Raw genomic sequence first — 17611 nt, forward strand, 5'->3', positions numbered from 1 at the left:
GTAATATACTGTCTGAAGGGTACATGAAAGCTACAACAAAACATTTTGTGATTACATAAACGATCCGCGTATGAGGAACAAAAAACTTAAATAGGTTTGGCTGGTTGTCGTACCTTCTTTCTGAAACCTCCCATGAGGAACTGGACAGCGGTGTCAGTCGAGGTCCTGGCAACTGTTCCAGTCGGAATGAAACTGCACCTCTGAAGTAGCAGGTCGAACACTTTTTCGCAGTTTGGCTTTCATTCAAGCCCAGAATTTTGTATGGGTCGCAATTTGGTGAATTCAACTCTGCGCACAACATTGACATCATGGTTAGGATACCATTGCATTGCTAATGTTCCATGATGACACGTCGCCAAGTCAGGCCAAAATAATGTTCTACCGTTGTGTTTAAGTAGCATTGATAGAAGTCGCTTATTTAGGCACTCATTGACATACAGATCACCTGTTATTGAACGGCTTGTAAAATGCACGTGATTTCATTCCATATTCGCATATTGCTTGCCAGACCATAATCTCACACACATTTGTTTTGAAGAGAATAGAGACGTACAACTTTCTTACGCGCGTTTTTCGACTACTTCTTACTCTGCACTGCGTTTAGGTATTTTTTTTTTCTTTTTTGTAAGTTTTTAGGTTATGTCTCCGATTGACACGCTACACCATTCTCATAGATGTTGCGAATTTTCGGACATCTCGCACAGAGTTCTTTTTTGGAGGCAAACGCCTTCAGTATCTTCTTTTCCAATTTCGAGATCACCGAACCTGGTTTTCGTCCAGGTCCGGATTTGTCGTTAAAGGTATACTCCTCACCGTATTTTCTAATTGCCGTTTGCACTGCACCATCACTTACTCCTTCCAGTTTGGTCTGTAGATTAGTCCTTTAGTGGTACACCATTTGTCCACAATGGATTTTTTCTTCTTTGCGGATAGCCCCCATATTTTCTTTCGTATTCAAACTTTCAACACACAAACTGCATCTACTGCTTTACCAACTTCAGATGACTCAATACTATGCTGTGGCAGCTATATGGACACTCCTACTTATTCTGGGAAGAGGAAGTTGTATTTATATTAAACGATACAGTCTTTATGTGCATTGTTCCACAAGATGTGTCATCAAACAAAGTTGATAGAAAAGTTAGCCAACAAATTAACTTCGAAGATACGTTTAAACCTTTCCCAATCTAACTTGCTGTCATCTCCATATTTCCTCCCCCAGCAGTTATTTACATTCAGCAAGAAAGAAGCTGATAAAGTGCTTATAATTATTTTTGGCTTTCAAAGAAAAGAAAAACAAGCTCACCTAATGATAGTATATATTTATATTTTAGGTTACATAAAATACTTGAGGATACTTGGATTGAAATTAGAGATAGCATTAAAAGTTCAGCAATAGAAAAATTGGGACACGCGGAAATACGTAGGAACAAACCATGGTTCGACCAAGAATGCATTAAACTAGCAGAGAAGAGAAAACAGGCAAAATTATGGTGGCTACAAAATCCGAATGAAATAACTACACAAAATTTCGCAGATATCAGGCGGGAAACTTCCAAAACTTTTAGAACAAAGAAACGGGATTTTTGAAAGCTAAAATTAAGGAACTTGAAGATAATAGTAAAAATAAAAATATTCGGGACATGTATAAGGAGATCAGCGAATTTAAGAAAGGCTATCAACCTCGTGCTTATATATTAAAGAAATTTGACGGGACAGTTCTCACTCATACGGATAGCCTCTTAAATAGATGGAAAGATTTCTTTGACGAGTTGCTGAACACGCAACCAAAAACTAATGTGCGTGGAGAAAAGGAGATACACACCGCAGAACCGTATATTCCAGAACCCAATCGAATAGAAGTGGAAGCCGCTATAAAGAAATTAAAGAAACACAAATCTCCGGGTGTAGATGAAATTCCGGCTGAGTTAATTTTAGCTGGAGGCGAAAAATTGTGGAACAAGATACACAAACTCATTCTCCTTATCTGGAACAAGGAAGAATTGCCACAAGAGTGGAAAGAATCAATCATTGTTCCAATTCACAAGAAAGGCGACAAAACTGACTGTAATAATTATCGAGGCATTTCTCTTCTGTCAACATCCTATAAAATCCTTTCAAATATTCTGTTAGCAAGATTGACCCCATACGCAGATGAAATTATTGGAGATTATCAGTGCGGATTTAGACGAAATCGATCAACTATCGACCAAATATTTACCATTCGCCAAATACTCGAAAAGAAGTGGGAATACTATACCCCGGTACATCAACTATTTATTGATTTTAGAAAGGCTTACGACTCTGTTAGGAGAGAAACATTATACAACCTTCTTACAAAGCTTGGAATACCGAGAAAGCTAATTAGATTAATTAAGATATGTTTAAGTGAATCCCAAAGTAAAGTCCGGGTAGGAAAATTTTTGTCCACGAGCTTCCACGTCGAAAATGGCCTGAAACAAGGAGATGCGTTGTCGCCATTATTATTTAACTTTGTGCTGGAATACGCCATAAGGAAAATCAAAGATAGCAATCAGGGCCTAGAGTTGAACGGCATTCACCAGGTTATGGCATATGCTGATGATGTAAATTTAATAGGGGATGATAGAAGAACAGTAGAAATAAATGCAGAGAAAACTAAATACATGGAAGTGCGTCGGGACCGTAATACGGCAAATTGTGGAGGCGTTAAAATATTAAATAATACTTTTGATAAAGGGGATACTTTCAAATATTTAGGATCAATATTAACAGACGAAAATCATATTCACGAAGAAATTAAATGTCGACTAAAATCAGGGAATTCGTGTTACTATTCGGTTCAAAATCTCTTGTCGTCGCGAATTCTGTCGAGGAATTTGAAGCTTAAAATATATAAAACGATAATCATGCCTGTTGTTCTGTATGGTTGCGAAACATGGTCTCTTACTCTGAGGGAAGAACATAGACTGAAAGTATTTGAGAACAGGATCCTCAGAAGAATATTCGGACCCAAGAGGAACGAGAATGGGGAATGGCGAAAGCTTCATAACGAGGAACTACATAGTTTATACGGTTTACCCAACATTGTTAGGGTCGTCAAGTCTAGGAGGCTTAGGTGGGCAGGTCATGTAGCTAGAATGGAAGAAAGTAGAAACGCTTTCAAAGTCTTGACTGGTAGACCCATAGGAAAACGACCATTAGGAAGACCTAGGCGCAGATGGGAGGATAATATTAAGATGGATCTCGCAGAGATAGGAATACAAAGTAGAAACTGGATCCATAAGGATAGAAGTCAGTGGAGAGCTTTTGTGAACGCGGCACTGAACCTCCGGGTTCCATAGGCCACAGAGTTAGTTAGTTAGGTTACATAAAATAATTAGAGAGTTTTTGTTCACTATTTCTCAATATCTACATTAATACATTTTCGTCTCTTATACGCATTGCTATTTTCCTACATTGTCAACCCACAAATTCTCAGAAAGTAGCAAAGGTAAAATATGAACAGAAAAGCTTTCAAAAAAAGATGTCTTACTGCCAAATCTCCTGAGATGTTAGCACCAGCAAGGATTCCTGTGGCAGCCGGGAAAAATATGGAGAAAACAGAAAAGAAATCTTGTTGCTTGTTTTCGCTATAAATGTAGTCAGGAGCAAAATTTTCTGTAATAAGTTCCTCTGAAAAATAAAAATAAAAAAATGCACATGAGTCGATATATATTTAACGTTACTCACATACAATATTGGCTCTACAGGTAACAGTTACTCTTACATTATGGATGAGCTTAGCTTAAGTTCTCGTCACTCGATATATTCATGATGCCACAACATATCGGCAAATCAATCACGCAGTCAACGTAACAAATTACATTTGAAGTACTAAACGATAAACTTAAGTAAACAACGAAACTTTTAAGTCACAGACGTAATGAGATAGGTAACTTTCGCATCTTAATACAGGGTAGCCACAAAATCTCATTACCCCTTGATAAATGCTAATACAAGTTTTCCCGTTACCCCGTTGATAAACGTTAATGTAAGGTTGTTTCAGATTGTGTGTACTTCCAGTTACAGCCTAGGCAGCTCGAAGCTCAGATCTCACCACCTGTGATAATGCGCTTTGGAGGTTCATACATAAAGGGCATCGTTGCACAAAACCGTTACGATGCCACTGCCGAACTGACAGAAGCTGTGAAACAAGCTTTCACTCAAGATACACTTGCAATGCTCCGCAAAATATCGCACAGAACCTGGCGGCGTAGTATCCTTTGTCATGAGAATGACGGTCGACAGACTGATCTTTTGGATACTTAATGTTTCCTATCTCAATAAAACTTCTCGAAAGCATTGTTGTTCATGTCATTCAGTTCTTTCCATGTAGTTATTTACGTACTTTTAGTGGTTTATGTTACTTATTTTCAGGGGTAACAGCACTCTGGTGGCGTATTATTCTTTGTCATGAGAATGACATTCGACAGACTGATCCTTTGGACACTTAATGTTTCCTATCTCAATAAAACTTCTCGAAAGCATTGTTGTTCATGTCATTCAGTTCTTTCCGTGTAGTTATTTACGTACTTTTAGTGGTTTTTGTTACTTATTTTCAGGGGTAACAGCACTCTGGTGGCGTATTATCTTTTGTCATAAGAATGACGGTCTACAGACTGATCCTTTGGACACTTAATGTTTCCTGTCTCAATAAAACTTCTCGAAAGCATTGTTGTTCATGTCATTCAGTTCTTTCCGTGTAGTTATTTACGTACTTTTAGTGGTTTATGTTACTTATTTTCAGAGAGTAACGGGACTTTGTGGTCACCCTGTACCTGATTACTCTTGCATAGAGACAAAATTTTAATTTTTACTAGTTTACTTTATTTCTGTTTGAACAAAACGATATAAACTTTTGCTACGCTGTTTCATACTGTATAAATATTGTTTAATCGACATATTATTTTATCAGCAATAAATTCAATTTAAACAACAAAAATATAAACTACCTAAAACACACCATCATACTCTTAAGATTAACGATTGAGTGTAGTCTCATTTGGAAGGAACACACAAATCTTGTTTATAAACTGAGTTGACTTTGCTATGCAATAAGAACTATTAAAAGGGGAAAATCTATCTAGTCAGGGTCTTACTACGCTATCTACTAAGTGGTGTTAAAATATGAAATTGCATTTCGTTTGTCTTGTATTTACAGTTAAGAATAAAAGGAAATAAAAAAATCGAAAAAATAAAGACACTTGTCAGTTATTAAAATATCTTTATATTTTACCATTAATGAATTATATCGTGTTATAGTAAATACAAGGATCAGGAAAGAATTAGAAATAACAGACAAGTGATCAAGAACAAGACCAACAATAAGGTGGAAGGACAAAGTTGTAAGAGAGAGAGAGAAAAGCAAGAGGTATGAAGTGGCAGCAAAGGGTGAATAATTGGCAGTGGAACGATAAAAGAAGATGGAGAGGCCTTGTGAATACCAAGACCTGGCGAGATGTTGGAACGGACGAAGAAAGAAAGAAGAAAAAGAGAGGGAAAGAGAAGGAAAGAGAGAAAGAGAAAGAAAGAGAAGGAAAGAAAGAAAGAGAAGGAAAGAAAGAAAGAGAATGAAAGAGAATGAAAGAGAAAGAGAGGGAAAAAGAATGAAAGAGAAGGAAAGAGAGAAAGAGAAGGAAAAAGAGAAAGAGAATGAAAGAGAATGAAAGAGAAGGAAAGAGAGAAAGAGGGAAAGAGAACGAAAGAGAAAGAGAAGGAAAGAGAGAAAGAGGGAAAGAGAAGGAAAGAGAGAAAGAGAGGGAAAGAGAAGGAAAGAGAAAGAAAGAGAAGGAAAGAGAAAGAAAGAGAAGGAAAGAGAGGGAAAGAGAACGAAAGAGAGGGAAAGAGAAGGAAAGAGAAAGAAAGAGAAGGAAAGAGAGGGAAAGAGAACGAAAGAGAGGGAAAGAGAACGAAAGAGAGGGAAAGAGAACGAAAGAGAGGGAAAGAGAACGAAAGAGAGGGAAAGAGAAAGAGAGGGAAAGAGAAAGAGAAAAAAAAGAAAGAAAGAGAAAGAGAAAGAAAGAGAAAGAGAAAGAGAAAGAAAGAGAGGGAAAGAGAAAGAAAGAGAGGGAAAGAGAAAGAAAGAGGGAAAGAGAAAGAAAGAGAGGGAAAGAGAAAGAAAGAGAGGGAAAGAGAAAGAAAGAGAAAGAGAGGGAAAGAGAGAAAGAGAAAGAAAAAGAGAAAGAGAAGGAAAGAGAACGAAAGAGAGAAAGAGAAAGAAAGAGAGAAAGAAAGAAAGAGAAAGAAAGAGAAAGAGAAAGAGAGGGAAAGAGAAAGAAAGAGAAAAAAGAGGGAAAGAGAAGGAAAGAGAAAGAGAGGGAAAGAGAAAGAAAGCAAAATTAAACTCAAGATTTTGTATTAAGTAAAAATGTAGCCTATTACAATACTCTACAGTAGGCAGAAATGATTTTCAGGTAAGTCAACATAAAAGTAATACGTATCAAAAAGATGCAATCATATAACAGGAGTATATCATGTTGCCTGGTGTAAGAAATACTTAATTTCAAGAAAATACTCAAAAGACATATTTTACTTGCATTCTTAGACTCTATGTATCATACTATATTTGTCAAAATGCAAGAAAAGAAAAAAGGAACCAAAGGTACACGGTGATCCGAAATGTCGTCCCCACAAAATGATGACTCTTCAAAACTTGGAAGACCAAGTCTGAGGGAAGGATACGGCATGTTGTGAGGTCATACTTCAAAATACTCCTGCAAAACATTATGCTCCTCTAAGCAATGAAGCTCTCTTTCACTTCAATGGCTCCGTGAACAAACAAAAATTATTGAAATCAAAATTTCCCACACTTGGAAATCGAAATGTTTAGTTTCTACAAAATGTAGCCACTGCTCATTATACTTTTGGAACAACTTTTTTCCGTGTGATCAATATCGTACACGGTAACATTCCGCAACACAATGACCCAATCTTGCCCACTTGCAACCTTTTTGTTTGAAGTTGCTTCAAAACAAAGTACGATTAGTAGTCTGTAGCCTAAACATCCGAACATAATTTGCACGTTTTGGAGGCTGTAAATATTATTCTTAACATGAAATAGACTCGGAATAATAATAATAATAATAATAATAATAATAATAATAATAATAATAATAATAATAATAATAATAATAATAATAATAATCCAAGTATGTTTGATAGTTACTTAAGATGTAAATTACAAACCTATTAGAATTATTATTGGATTCCAGAAATATGTACAAGAAGCAGACTCCTGTGTGCTTTTGTAAGATCTTTCATAAAAAGTTTTACCTAACATTATTATTTAAGAAATAACATTATTATTTGATTTTAATATCTATATGTTATTATTCTTATTATTACAAACTAAATACAACTATTATTTAAAAAGTAGTTCACAGAATTCCAAAACATGATACGTAATCAAATGCAGTTAAGTTCTTTCCTCTAGCCGCTGCCTTAACTTAGATTTTGGGAGAAATGTTATTCTAGCAACACTAAAAATTCTTCACGTTCATATTTTCTGTTGTAGAATAACATTATCTATGACTGCGGGAAGTTGAATTTTTTTTATCTCCTTTCACTTATGAAAAACAAGCAAAAGAAAAATGGTGATTTTTGTATTATTTTTAGTATGTAAGGCTCTTAAAACGTTTGTTTACCTTTACTGCGTAGGTTTGAAATGTTCGAAATAAGTTTTGCTCGAATTATAGTCGACTGAAATACCAAAAAAATCTCCAGAGCAATTAACATATTTGGAAAACGTAAACAGATGTTGGATTACCAACAGATGTTTAAAAAAATGTAATAATTACTAATATTGACGACAAATCATCCATAAACTGAAGATTGCTTTACAGAAAAAAAAGCTACTCTCCTAGTAAACGACTCAAACTCTAGAAACCTATCAAACATGTATTGCGACAGAACAGCACTATTCCGACAATATAATTTTCAAAGTTGAAGAAAAAGTGAATGAAAAAATGCATTCTACCCCTTTCCGCACCCTGAACATACAAAAACTTAGAAAAGGTATCAACACAACATAGTATGTTATAAGAGAAAATAATAATAATGGTCCGTGAATTAGTATCATAATATTAAATAACTTTACAATACACGAAAAGAACTTACGATTATATCCTAAAAATCCTTTAGCTTTTTCTTCATCATCCATTGGGCCAATAATACTACCAACAACAAAATCAAGCATCGCTACGATAAGAATAAATAACAGTCCTATTTGGGCCTGAAATGAAAAGAATTTTACTTAAATTTTAAGAGCTGATTTATACATTTCCTGTTCAATTAACATGTCAGAAACTGACTTCTAATATTATAGAAAGATAAAAGAAGTACAGCCCTCGTAATGAAGTAGGAAGTCATTTTTATGCCACTTTTCATCATCCATTGGGCCAATAATACTACCAACAACAAAATCAAGCATCGCTACGATAAGAATAAATAACAGTCCTATTTGGGCCTGAAATGAAAAGAATTTTACTTAAATTTTAAGAGCTGATTTATACATTTCCTGTTCAATTAACATGTCAGAAACTGACTTCTAATATTATAGAAAGATAAAAGAAGTACAGCCCTCGTAATGAAGTAGGAAGTCATTTTTATGCCACTTTTCATCATCCATTATTTTCATGTTTACACTAAAATCACTTATTGTATTACAATTATTTATAACAAAACTCAGTTATATAGGTGACTGTGACCTAGATCTGCACCTGAAGATACTTTTTTTTTCAACTTTTGCTAAACCATCACTCAGAAACCAGATGAGATGAAATGGGGACAAGACAAAACTGGTTAACAGCTACCTAGCTCCCTCTTTGTTCCGTCATATCACGTAGTTCTCTATAGTGGATTATCGGAAGTTGGGAAAAAAAAAAAAAAACAGCCCTCGTATAAAAACTAATTTGAAATTAAGAAAGAAGAATTAGTATCAACTAATCAACTAGGGTCAAAATTTAAAGTCACTTCAAGCCGCTGAATATAACAAAATAATGCAATAGTTTATGTTTAAAATTTATTTGTAAGGATTATTTTTCAGTTAAAAGACTCTTAACATCTTTTCCAGATTCCCCGTAACTCGGAATCTCCTTGCAACTAATTCTTTCAGTTATTCGATTTTATATTTATATATATACTCAAACAATTTGTTCTTTCTTCAAATATTGACGCAAACAATTTAATCCTTATTCAAATAATTTGTTGATTTATCAAATATTTATTCAAACAAGTTAGTAATTATTCTTATTCAAATAATTTTTATTCCCCAAACACTTATTCAAATAATTTATGCACTATTCAAATACTTATTCTAGCAATTTACTTATTGTTCACTTTTATTTGTGAACAATATTGAAAGAACTATTTGTTAATTTGAAATGACTTGAACAACTTATTGGATTTCAGGCAAAAATTTTCATCTAGGTCTTATATCTTGTGAACTACACACAGTATAGCCAAACCAAAACTATCACTTAACTCAGTATGATGTGCTTATTCCGTAAAAAATACGAAAACTCGATTTAGGGGCCGTTCAAAATTTTGTGGTCCCTGATCCAAAAAAAAAATCAATATATTTAATTCAATCACACATTTTCTTGTTTACAATTCATATGATTGTTCAAACAACTATCATTTGTTTAATTTCTTAATCAACTACTCGAATAAGTATTTTGCTCAAATATTTGAAGAAAATATATTTCTAAAATTGTAATATTAACAGCGCTTATTCTTACTCACCTTTGCCTCCCATTCCATTCCAACAACAACAATGCCAGTCAACAGAACAATTGCTATAGAGCCAACTATCCGTACATCGTTAAGATCGCCATCAACAATCTTAGTGTCCAAACTTTTCAACAAGTCTCTCATAGACTCTGCAAAACCAACGGTATACATAGCAACTGCTACGGCATTCGCTAGAGAAAATATTAAACCTATGGACGCACCGAATTCTGGACCAAGTGAACGAGATATCATGTAATATGTTCCTCCTGGAAAGAGCATAAACTTTTGATTAGTCTTACTGTATATATTGTTAATAAACAAGTTTAACTTTTTTTATTTTGGTTGCGTAATTACTGTAACAGTTCTGTTATCAACTTACTTTCAATAGTGTTTCATGGATAATGTTTGGTTTGGACTAGTTAGGGTAGAGGCCAAACCGACTATGGCTTTATATATGAACAAAAAAATTAAGAACATTAATAGCCTACTTCTCTGGCTTCTCAAATTTAGTTGATACTGGTCAAGTGTTAAGCCCAAAATAATTGATGGAGACTACTTTTCAGAAAATTCTTAAGTAATTTTCTAAAATTGGCTTGGTCAGTAATAGCTTACCTAGGTAGCCATTCATAGAGCAAATGACGAAATTTGATTGAAATTGTTCAAAGCATAGCCCAAATTTGGGCAATGACAAAGGCCGAAACTACAAACTTTTATTTGCATGTAATGCTTGAAGTCTAGGATTAGTCCAGAATAGGAGGGAAGATCAGTATTAAAATCCCAATATAACTCAACATCTACAGAAGACGAAGTGTATGTGTATATATATATATATATATATATATATATATATATATATATATATATATATATATATATATATATATACAGACACTTTTAACTTCTTATGTTTGAATTATCCGTATGTTTATCTGTTCAAACTTTTATTTGAGTTAGGTCAAATAATAGAGCTTCCATTGTAGTTTTCAGCAATACTAGGGTAAGTCAAAAATTATCCGCAATTTTGACATAACTCTACTTACATTGTTCATACTGACCTGTGTCCTCGTTTATTTTATTGTTATGCTGTTGTAGTCATGCTATGAAAGTTTGATCGTAATTCCTCGATTTGTCTTCCTTTTGTTGCAGATAGATCATGGCCACTTCATTAGAAGTTTGCACCAAAGAGGAACGAGCAGTGATCCGGTTTCTGTGGTCAGAAGATGTATCAGGGGCCGCAATCCATTACAGACTTTCTCCACAAAACGGTAACGTGTCTTGCAGCAACGGAGTGTCTAGGAATGGATAGAACAGAACCTGTGGCCGTACCGGCTCCTTTCTCATGCGTTAACACTTGTGCGACCATTTTTGAATTTCTCAATCCATTCGTAGACACTCAGCTGCGGCAAGACACTGTTCCCATACTGTACCGAAAATCTTTGATGGATTGCCTGATACACCTTCCGACCACAAAAGCCGGATCACTGCTCGTTGTTGCTCTTTGGTGCAACTTCTAATGGAACGGTCATGATCTATCTGCAACAAAACAAAGACCAATAAAGGTATTATGATTAAACTTTTATGGCATGACCACAACAGCATAACAATAAAATAAACGTGGACAGAAGTCAGTATGAACAATGTAAGTAAAGTTATGTCAAAAATGCGGATAATTTTTGACTTACCCTAGTATTGCTGAAAACTACAATGGAAGCTCGATTATTTGACCTAACTCAGATAAAAGTTTGAACAGATAAACATACGGATAATTCAAATATAAAAAGTTAAAAGCGTGTATATATACACTTCGTCTTCTGCAGATGTTGAGTTATATTGGGATTTTAATATTGATCTTCCCTCCTATTCTGGATTAATCCTAGGCTTCAAGCATTACATGCAAATAAAAGTTTGTAGTTTCGTCCTGTCATTGCCCAAATTTGGGTATGCTTTGTACAATTTCAATCAAATTTCGTCATTTTTTCTATCAATGGCTATCTAGGTAAACTATTACTGACCAAGCCAATTTTATAAAATTGGCTAAGAATTTTCTGAAAAGTAGTCTCCATCAATTATTTTGGGCTTAACACTTGACCAGTATCAACTAAATTTGAGAAGCCAGAGAATCAATGTTCTTAATAATTTTTTGTTCATATATAAAGCCATAGTCGGTTTGGCCTCTACCCTAACTAGTCCCAACCAAACTTTATAGGTGACTGAAGTAGACCATTGTTTATTTCCATGCCGATTTTGGTTCCAATCGGTTGTTGATCCAAAGTAAGTTAACACCTGTTCTGTTCTTTATCTGCATCGATGTCAAACTAGTATGAATAAGGCATCTACTGCATAGTATCATATCTAAATGTTTGTGTATACTATCAATTACCTTCATGATAATTTAACTCGAAATCTGATAATTTATCATCATTCCTGGAAATAAAAGTTCATTAACAGGCGACTTGAAAGAAAACTACAGTATCACTAGTAAATGATTGGGAAGAATTTTTTTTTTTTTTTTTTTTAAATGGAACTGTAAGCACCACATTTGACATTATAATGTAATTACTTGTAATGGAAGTATTCAGTCCTGGTAGATAGTAAACCAAGATCAACGAGGTTCTAGTGTATATTTCAAACAAACACTCAGTTATTCAACCACTTTTGAGATCACTGGGTAGTCTGATGCTTTAGATTTAATCTTAATAAAATTCAAACCTATCGAAATATCTCATGAAACCTTATCATTTTAGCCACTAATTATATATATATATATATATATATATATATATATATATATATATATATATATATATATATATATATATATATATATATATATATATATATATATATATATATTTGGTCTAGGAATTAATTCGTGCGGTTGGTACGCACACATTGAAGCTGTAGTACAAACACAAAATACATAAATACCTTAAGAAAAATATTGTCCATCGCTAACCACTACTTTCGCCCATCTGTCAGGCAATGTACGGATTCCGTGGCAAAAGAAGTCCTCATCCTTGGAAGCGATCCAGTCAGAGACCCATGTTTCGATATCTTCTGAAGAAGTAAACCGCTGTCCAATCAAATCGTTGTTCATGCAATCGAACAAGTAGTAGTCCGAAGGAGCAACGTCTGGTGAATACGGCGGGTGGGGTAAAACTTCCCATCCGACATTTTCTAAATAGGTTTTGACCGGTTTTGCGACATGTGGGCGAGCGTTATCATGTTGAACAATAAGTTTATCATGTCTGTTCTCCCATTCTGGTCGTGTTCTGGCCAGAGCTTGCTTCAAACGCATTAATTGTCGTCGATAACGTTCTCCATTCATAGTTTCACCCGGTTGCAGCAGCTCATAGTACACCACACCTTTCATATCCCACCATATGCACAGCATAACCTTTGCACAGTGAATATCTCGTTTTGGTTGTGATGGACCTGGTTCACCTGGTTTCACCCAGGCCTTTTTTCGTTTAGGGTTTTCGTAATGGATCCACTTCTCATCACCCGTAATAATTCGATGCAGAAACCCCTTTCTGCTCTGTCGTTGAAGCAGCAATTCGCAAATGGTTTTTCGTCTTTCAACGTCTCTGTCTTTCAATTCATGTGGAACCCAATGTGACATCTTTTGAATCATTCCCATGGCTTTCAAGCGTTTGGAGACTGTTGTTTGATCAACGCCTAATGCTGCTGCAAGTTGTTCCTGCGTTTAACACGAATCCTGCTCGAGCAATGCTATCAATTCTTCGTCTTGAAATTTTTTTGGCTGTCCAGCTCGCTCTTGGTCTGCCAAGCCGAAATCACCACTTCTAAACCGTGCAAACCACTTCTGACACGTTCGCTCAGCTAGAGCATGGTCACCATACACTTCCACCAAAATACGATGACTTTCAGTCGCACTTTTCTGCATGTTAAAGTAATGCAGCAGGACACCCCGCAAAAACACTTTATCAGGCACAAATTGCGCCATGTTCACTTAACTACAAACTGGTGTTGTTGACGCTTTAATCCACTGCCCTATACTACGAACGATACGCGATGACAGGGGTTTGCAACACATGTGTGGATACACGGAACTGTGGGACGCTCCGTTCGTTGCGCCATCTCTTGTCCAACCGCACGAATTAATTCCTAGACCAAATATATATATATATATATCGGGTGGGTGTGTAACTAAAGAGATTTTCAAAATAGTGGAAATTGAGATATCTAGCCACGAAGAAAGCACACATTGTTCCGCACTGGAACGTATAAAGCAGTAACTTATATCGCCACTGGTTGCGGTTGAAACTAACTTTACAAAAATCTCGCGATTACTGTGTGATTATACGGAAAACCAACACTTTAAGGCCTGCCACATACACTAGATCCTAGGAAATCTCATACGATTTTTCCTAGCGTCAAAACCTTAACGTGTGTGGCATCAGATCGCATGTCATTTCCTATGTTCTGAACGATCCTACGAGATTTCTCTTGTTTAGAGCACACTCCATTTTGGAAAGAAAATTCATAAGATTTCGATTAAAACGACAATAGGTGAAAGAAAGTGAAAACAAATATGTATTCTCCCCGTCAGCAGTGTGTGGGTGAGAGCAAAAATACTCGACAAAATGAAGAGTAATGCAGGGACTGATGAGGCATGTTTTAATAATTCAGCTTCTGATTTTTATTTTATTTTAGTTTTTATGTTATGTTACTTTATTTTATTATTATTATTATTATTATTATTTATTTGTTTATTTAGAGGTGTGCAATTTAACAATATAGCGCCTGGTATCAATATCAGTAAGATGCGCAGTGTAGTTAGCATATGAATTCATCAATTTTGTACTTTAATTAAATTAATATATCTTATGATATTGAAAAACATGGGTGTAGTTATCATGATGCTATCAAATTTTAGTTCTTGTAAATTTGTGAAATTTACGGAAGAAACGTGTAATATAATTTTGAAAGAACATTTCATAAGAAATCCAAATATGTGGGCGCTGCACTTGTGAGTTTAATATTTCGTGAGAAATGTATTTTTAAAAGTTGAACTTCTCAGGCACGTAATCCAATAACATCTCGTAACGTCAATCGGCCAGACAGGAAAAACCTTGACGTGTATGACACAAATGGGTAGGATTTCCTACGAGATATATCGTAACATTTTTCCTAAGATAAATCCTAGAATTTATCTCAGTGTATAGCAGGCCTTAATCTCATTTATCTCAAAGTCTACTTTTTCTTTTAATTCTCTCTCTTCACACACCCAGCTGATATATATGAATTTTACATATCAACACATGAAAGGCAAACAATATTTTTTAAAAAAATCAAAATGACTTCTAAATAAATATACGTATATGCAAAGACATGCACAAGACAGTGCAACATTTAAACATCAAGAGAAAGCAATTGTAATACAGTAAAAAAAAAAAAAAAAAAAAAAAAAAAAATCACAAATCATGAAGATTTCTCTGAAAACTTTTAATCTTAGCACTATTCTTCCATATATATTTTACGTAATTTGAAAGAAATACTAAAGCAAATGTGTTATACTGTACATACAGTGTCAGAATTATTACAGTAAATTTCTCTTTTTAAGATTATTTTAGATTTTTGTGTAAACCATAGTAGGGGAGGCCTACTCACATTAATGTAAGTAGCACTAGTTTAGAAATAAATTTCCTTCTTACGCAATAACAAACTGGCGTTCTTTACAACTGATTCTGTTTCCATATTAAGAGGTTTTCAACATATTTAGGGATAAAACAATTTCGCTGAGCCTTTTTCGGATTAACAAGTTCATAAAAGGACGTGATTGACAGTTTTAACTGTATTTACTTGAAACAAGAATATTCATGTAAATAAATTTGTGCAATATTTGCGTTGAAGACCGTAGAGAAAATAGTGTGGTTAAAAATAATAGCTATATAACTTAATTAGTATCCAGAATACGTTTCTGTTTGTCGATAAAATTATTCGTACTTTTAAAACTATCTACATACAACTTTATTTATTTTTATTCATTTAAATACATGTTCTGACTGTTGTAAATGGCAGTTAACTTACCTTTTCATCATAGATATGATTTCTGATCTGAGATCAAGACGAAAATATAGTGAGGGGGATTAATTAGGTAAATATAAAGGGTGAATGAATTAGTAATTTATATTTACCTAAACATGAACGAGAAAAAGATTAGTCTTATGCATCTATCATAAATAATTTTCATCTATGTAGGAAAATTTTGAAACCTAATTGAATGATATTCATAATAGAGAACATGAACAATTCAACGTAAAAGCATTCGACAGACGTGTATTTTTATCGATCGATTAAAAGGAAAACGTGGGATTTTTTTTTTTAAAACGAAAAGTAAGTAAATACTTAAAAAGCGAGATTTTAAATCGACTGTATGTGTCTTTCGAATTCGATGCATACACATGTGTGTTCGTGGAATTCATTTCACTCTTCAATTTCTACTCCGCAAAGAAATGAATAAATGGAGTTATTTTGAAATACTGTCTTCGCGCCAGTTATAATTATTTCACTTTACGAAATTTATTTTCTTCACCAAATGAAATGTTTAGTTCAATGTCTTATGTTTACGACAAAGTAGTGACAAATGAATGATTGGTATTATAAGTGGTGAAGGAGATCTCCACCCCCGAGAAAATCCCACAAATATGTACTTTATCCACCATGGAGCTCACAAAAAATGGGATCAAATCTGAAATCTTGTGCACGAAATGAGCAGTCAGTAATTTAAGCTTTTGTGTCTACTAATCTACATAATTTATCTATTGAAAGACATTACTATACAAGACTGATTTTCTGTCATAAATTTAATGAAAAACATGAAAGTAATTACATATTAATTGATAATTCAAATACTTTCCTTAAGAGGTGAATTATCTCTTGATTTTATCGCTAATATGAAAACCGCCGTACATGAAAACACTTAAAATACCTTGACCTTGAAAAACTTTCACTTAAGATGTTAATTGGTAATAAATTCATTAAAATCAAGGAAGGGGGCGACTACAGTTCGGGAATCGTGATTTTTATTTCGAGAAGCATATAGCAGATAATTAAAAACAATAAATACGTTGTCCTAAATATGAGTACCAACAAATGAAACGTGTAAGATGTTAAGTACACCTTAAACCACTAATATTCACTTATTGATTTCTCCAAGTTGATTCAAACAGAGGTTACAGTTAATACATTCGGTATCCCTGACGATTTTGAGACTACTTTATATGTGATTGAACATGTGAGCACCTCCCCTCCCCAGAAAGTTGTATAGATAGGTACCTTTCGTTTAGAAGAAAAATTTAGTAGATTACATCGGGAATTTCGCAGCCACCACTTTGGTAATTGCAGAAACTGCAGAAATTGCATATACAGAATCTGATTGCAAATAACCTACCTCCTTTTATGACACCATTTGTGCTAATCGCAGACATTGAAAGGGCAGATATTGTCGTAACAACGCACGTGGCAACAATTAGAAGCATTCCTTCACCTGAAACAGAATACTCCTTAATAATTATAATGCTCACAACTTTTATCACCCGCTGTGCGTCATATAGTGTTAACACACAACAAGCCACATTAACAAAACAACTGAACAACATGCATAACTTGTGGTATCCTCAAAGCAGAAGTGTACAAAAATGATCTTGTTCTCTTAATATTTTTTAGTCTTAAACATGTAGCAAGTCTTTCTCGACAATGTATCAAGTCACAGGACCTGATACTTTGCCAAGCATTATTTATAAATTATTACGTTTGTTCGGCATATATTAATTTATTTTTAACATTAGCAGATATGTCAGTTGTTCGCAACGCAAGAACACGGCTTAATGAACAT

At 34.4% G+C, this 17611-nt stretch overlaps 1 protein-coding gene across 3 annotated transcripts in view; it reads right to left on the reverse strand.

The window, feature by feature from the left end:
• The window catches only part of Ncc69 (sodium chloride cotransporter 69), a 268620-nt gene that overhangs the window by 67798 nt on the left and 183211 nt on the right, over positions 1-17611 (reverse strand). For 2 of the 3 annotated variants that reach the window (XM_081733467.1, XM_081733465.1), the window contains exons 3-6: positions 17168-17263; positions 9763-10016; positions 8137-8251; positions 3515-3654 (exon numbers count right to left, since the gene is read on the reverse strand). In XM_081733467.1, coding sequence (XP_081589593.1) covers positions 3515-3654; positions 8137-8251; positions 9763-10016; positions 17168-17263 — 605 coding nt within the window. The remainder of the gene's footprint in view (positions 1-3514; positions 3655-8136; positions 8252-9762; positions 10017-17167; positions 17264-17611) is intronic. The other variant, XM_081733466.1, reaches the window with a different exon arrangement.

The sequence above is a fragment of the Thermobia domestica genome, chromosome 12 (genome assembly GCF_964235325.1).
Source record: "Thermobia domestica chromosome 12, izTheDome1.hap1.1, whole genome shotgun sequence".
NCBI lineage: Eukaryota > Metazoa > Arthropoda > Insecta > Zygentoma > Lepismatidae > Thermobia > Thermobia domestica.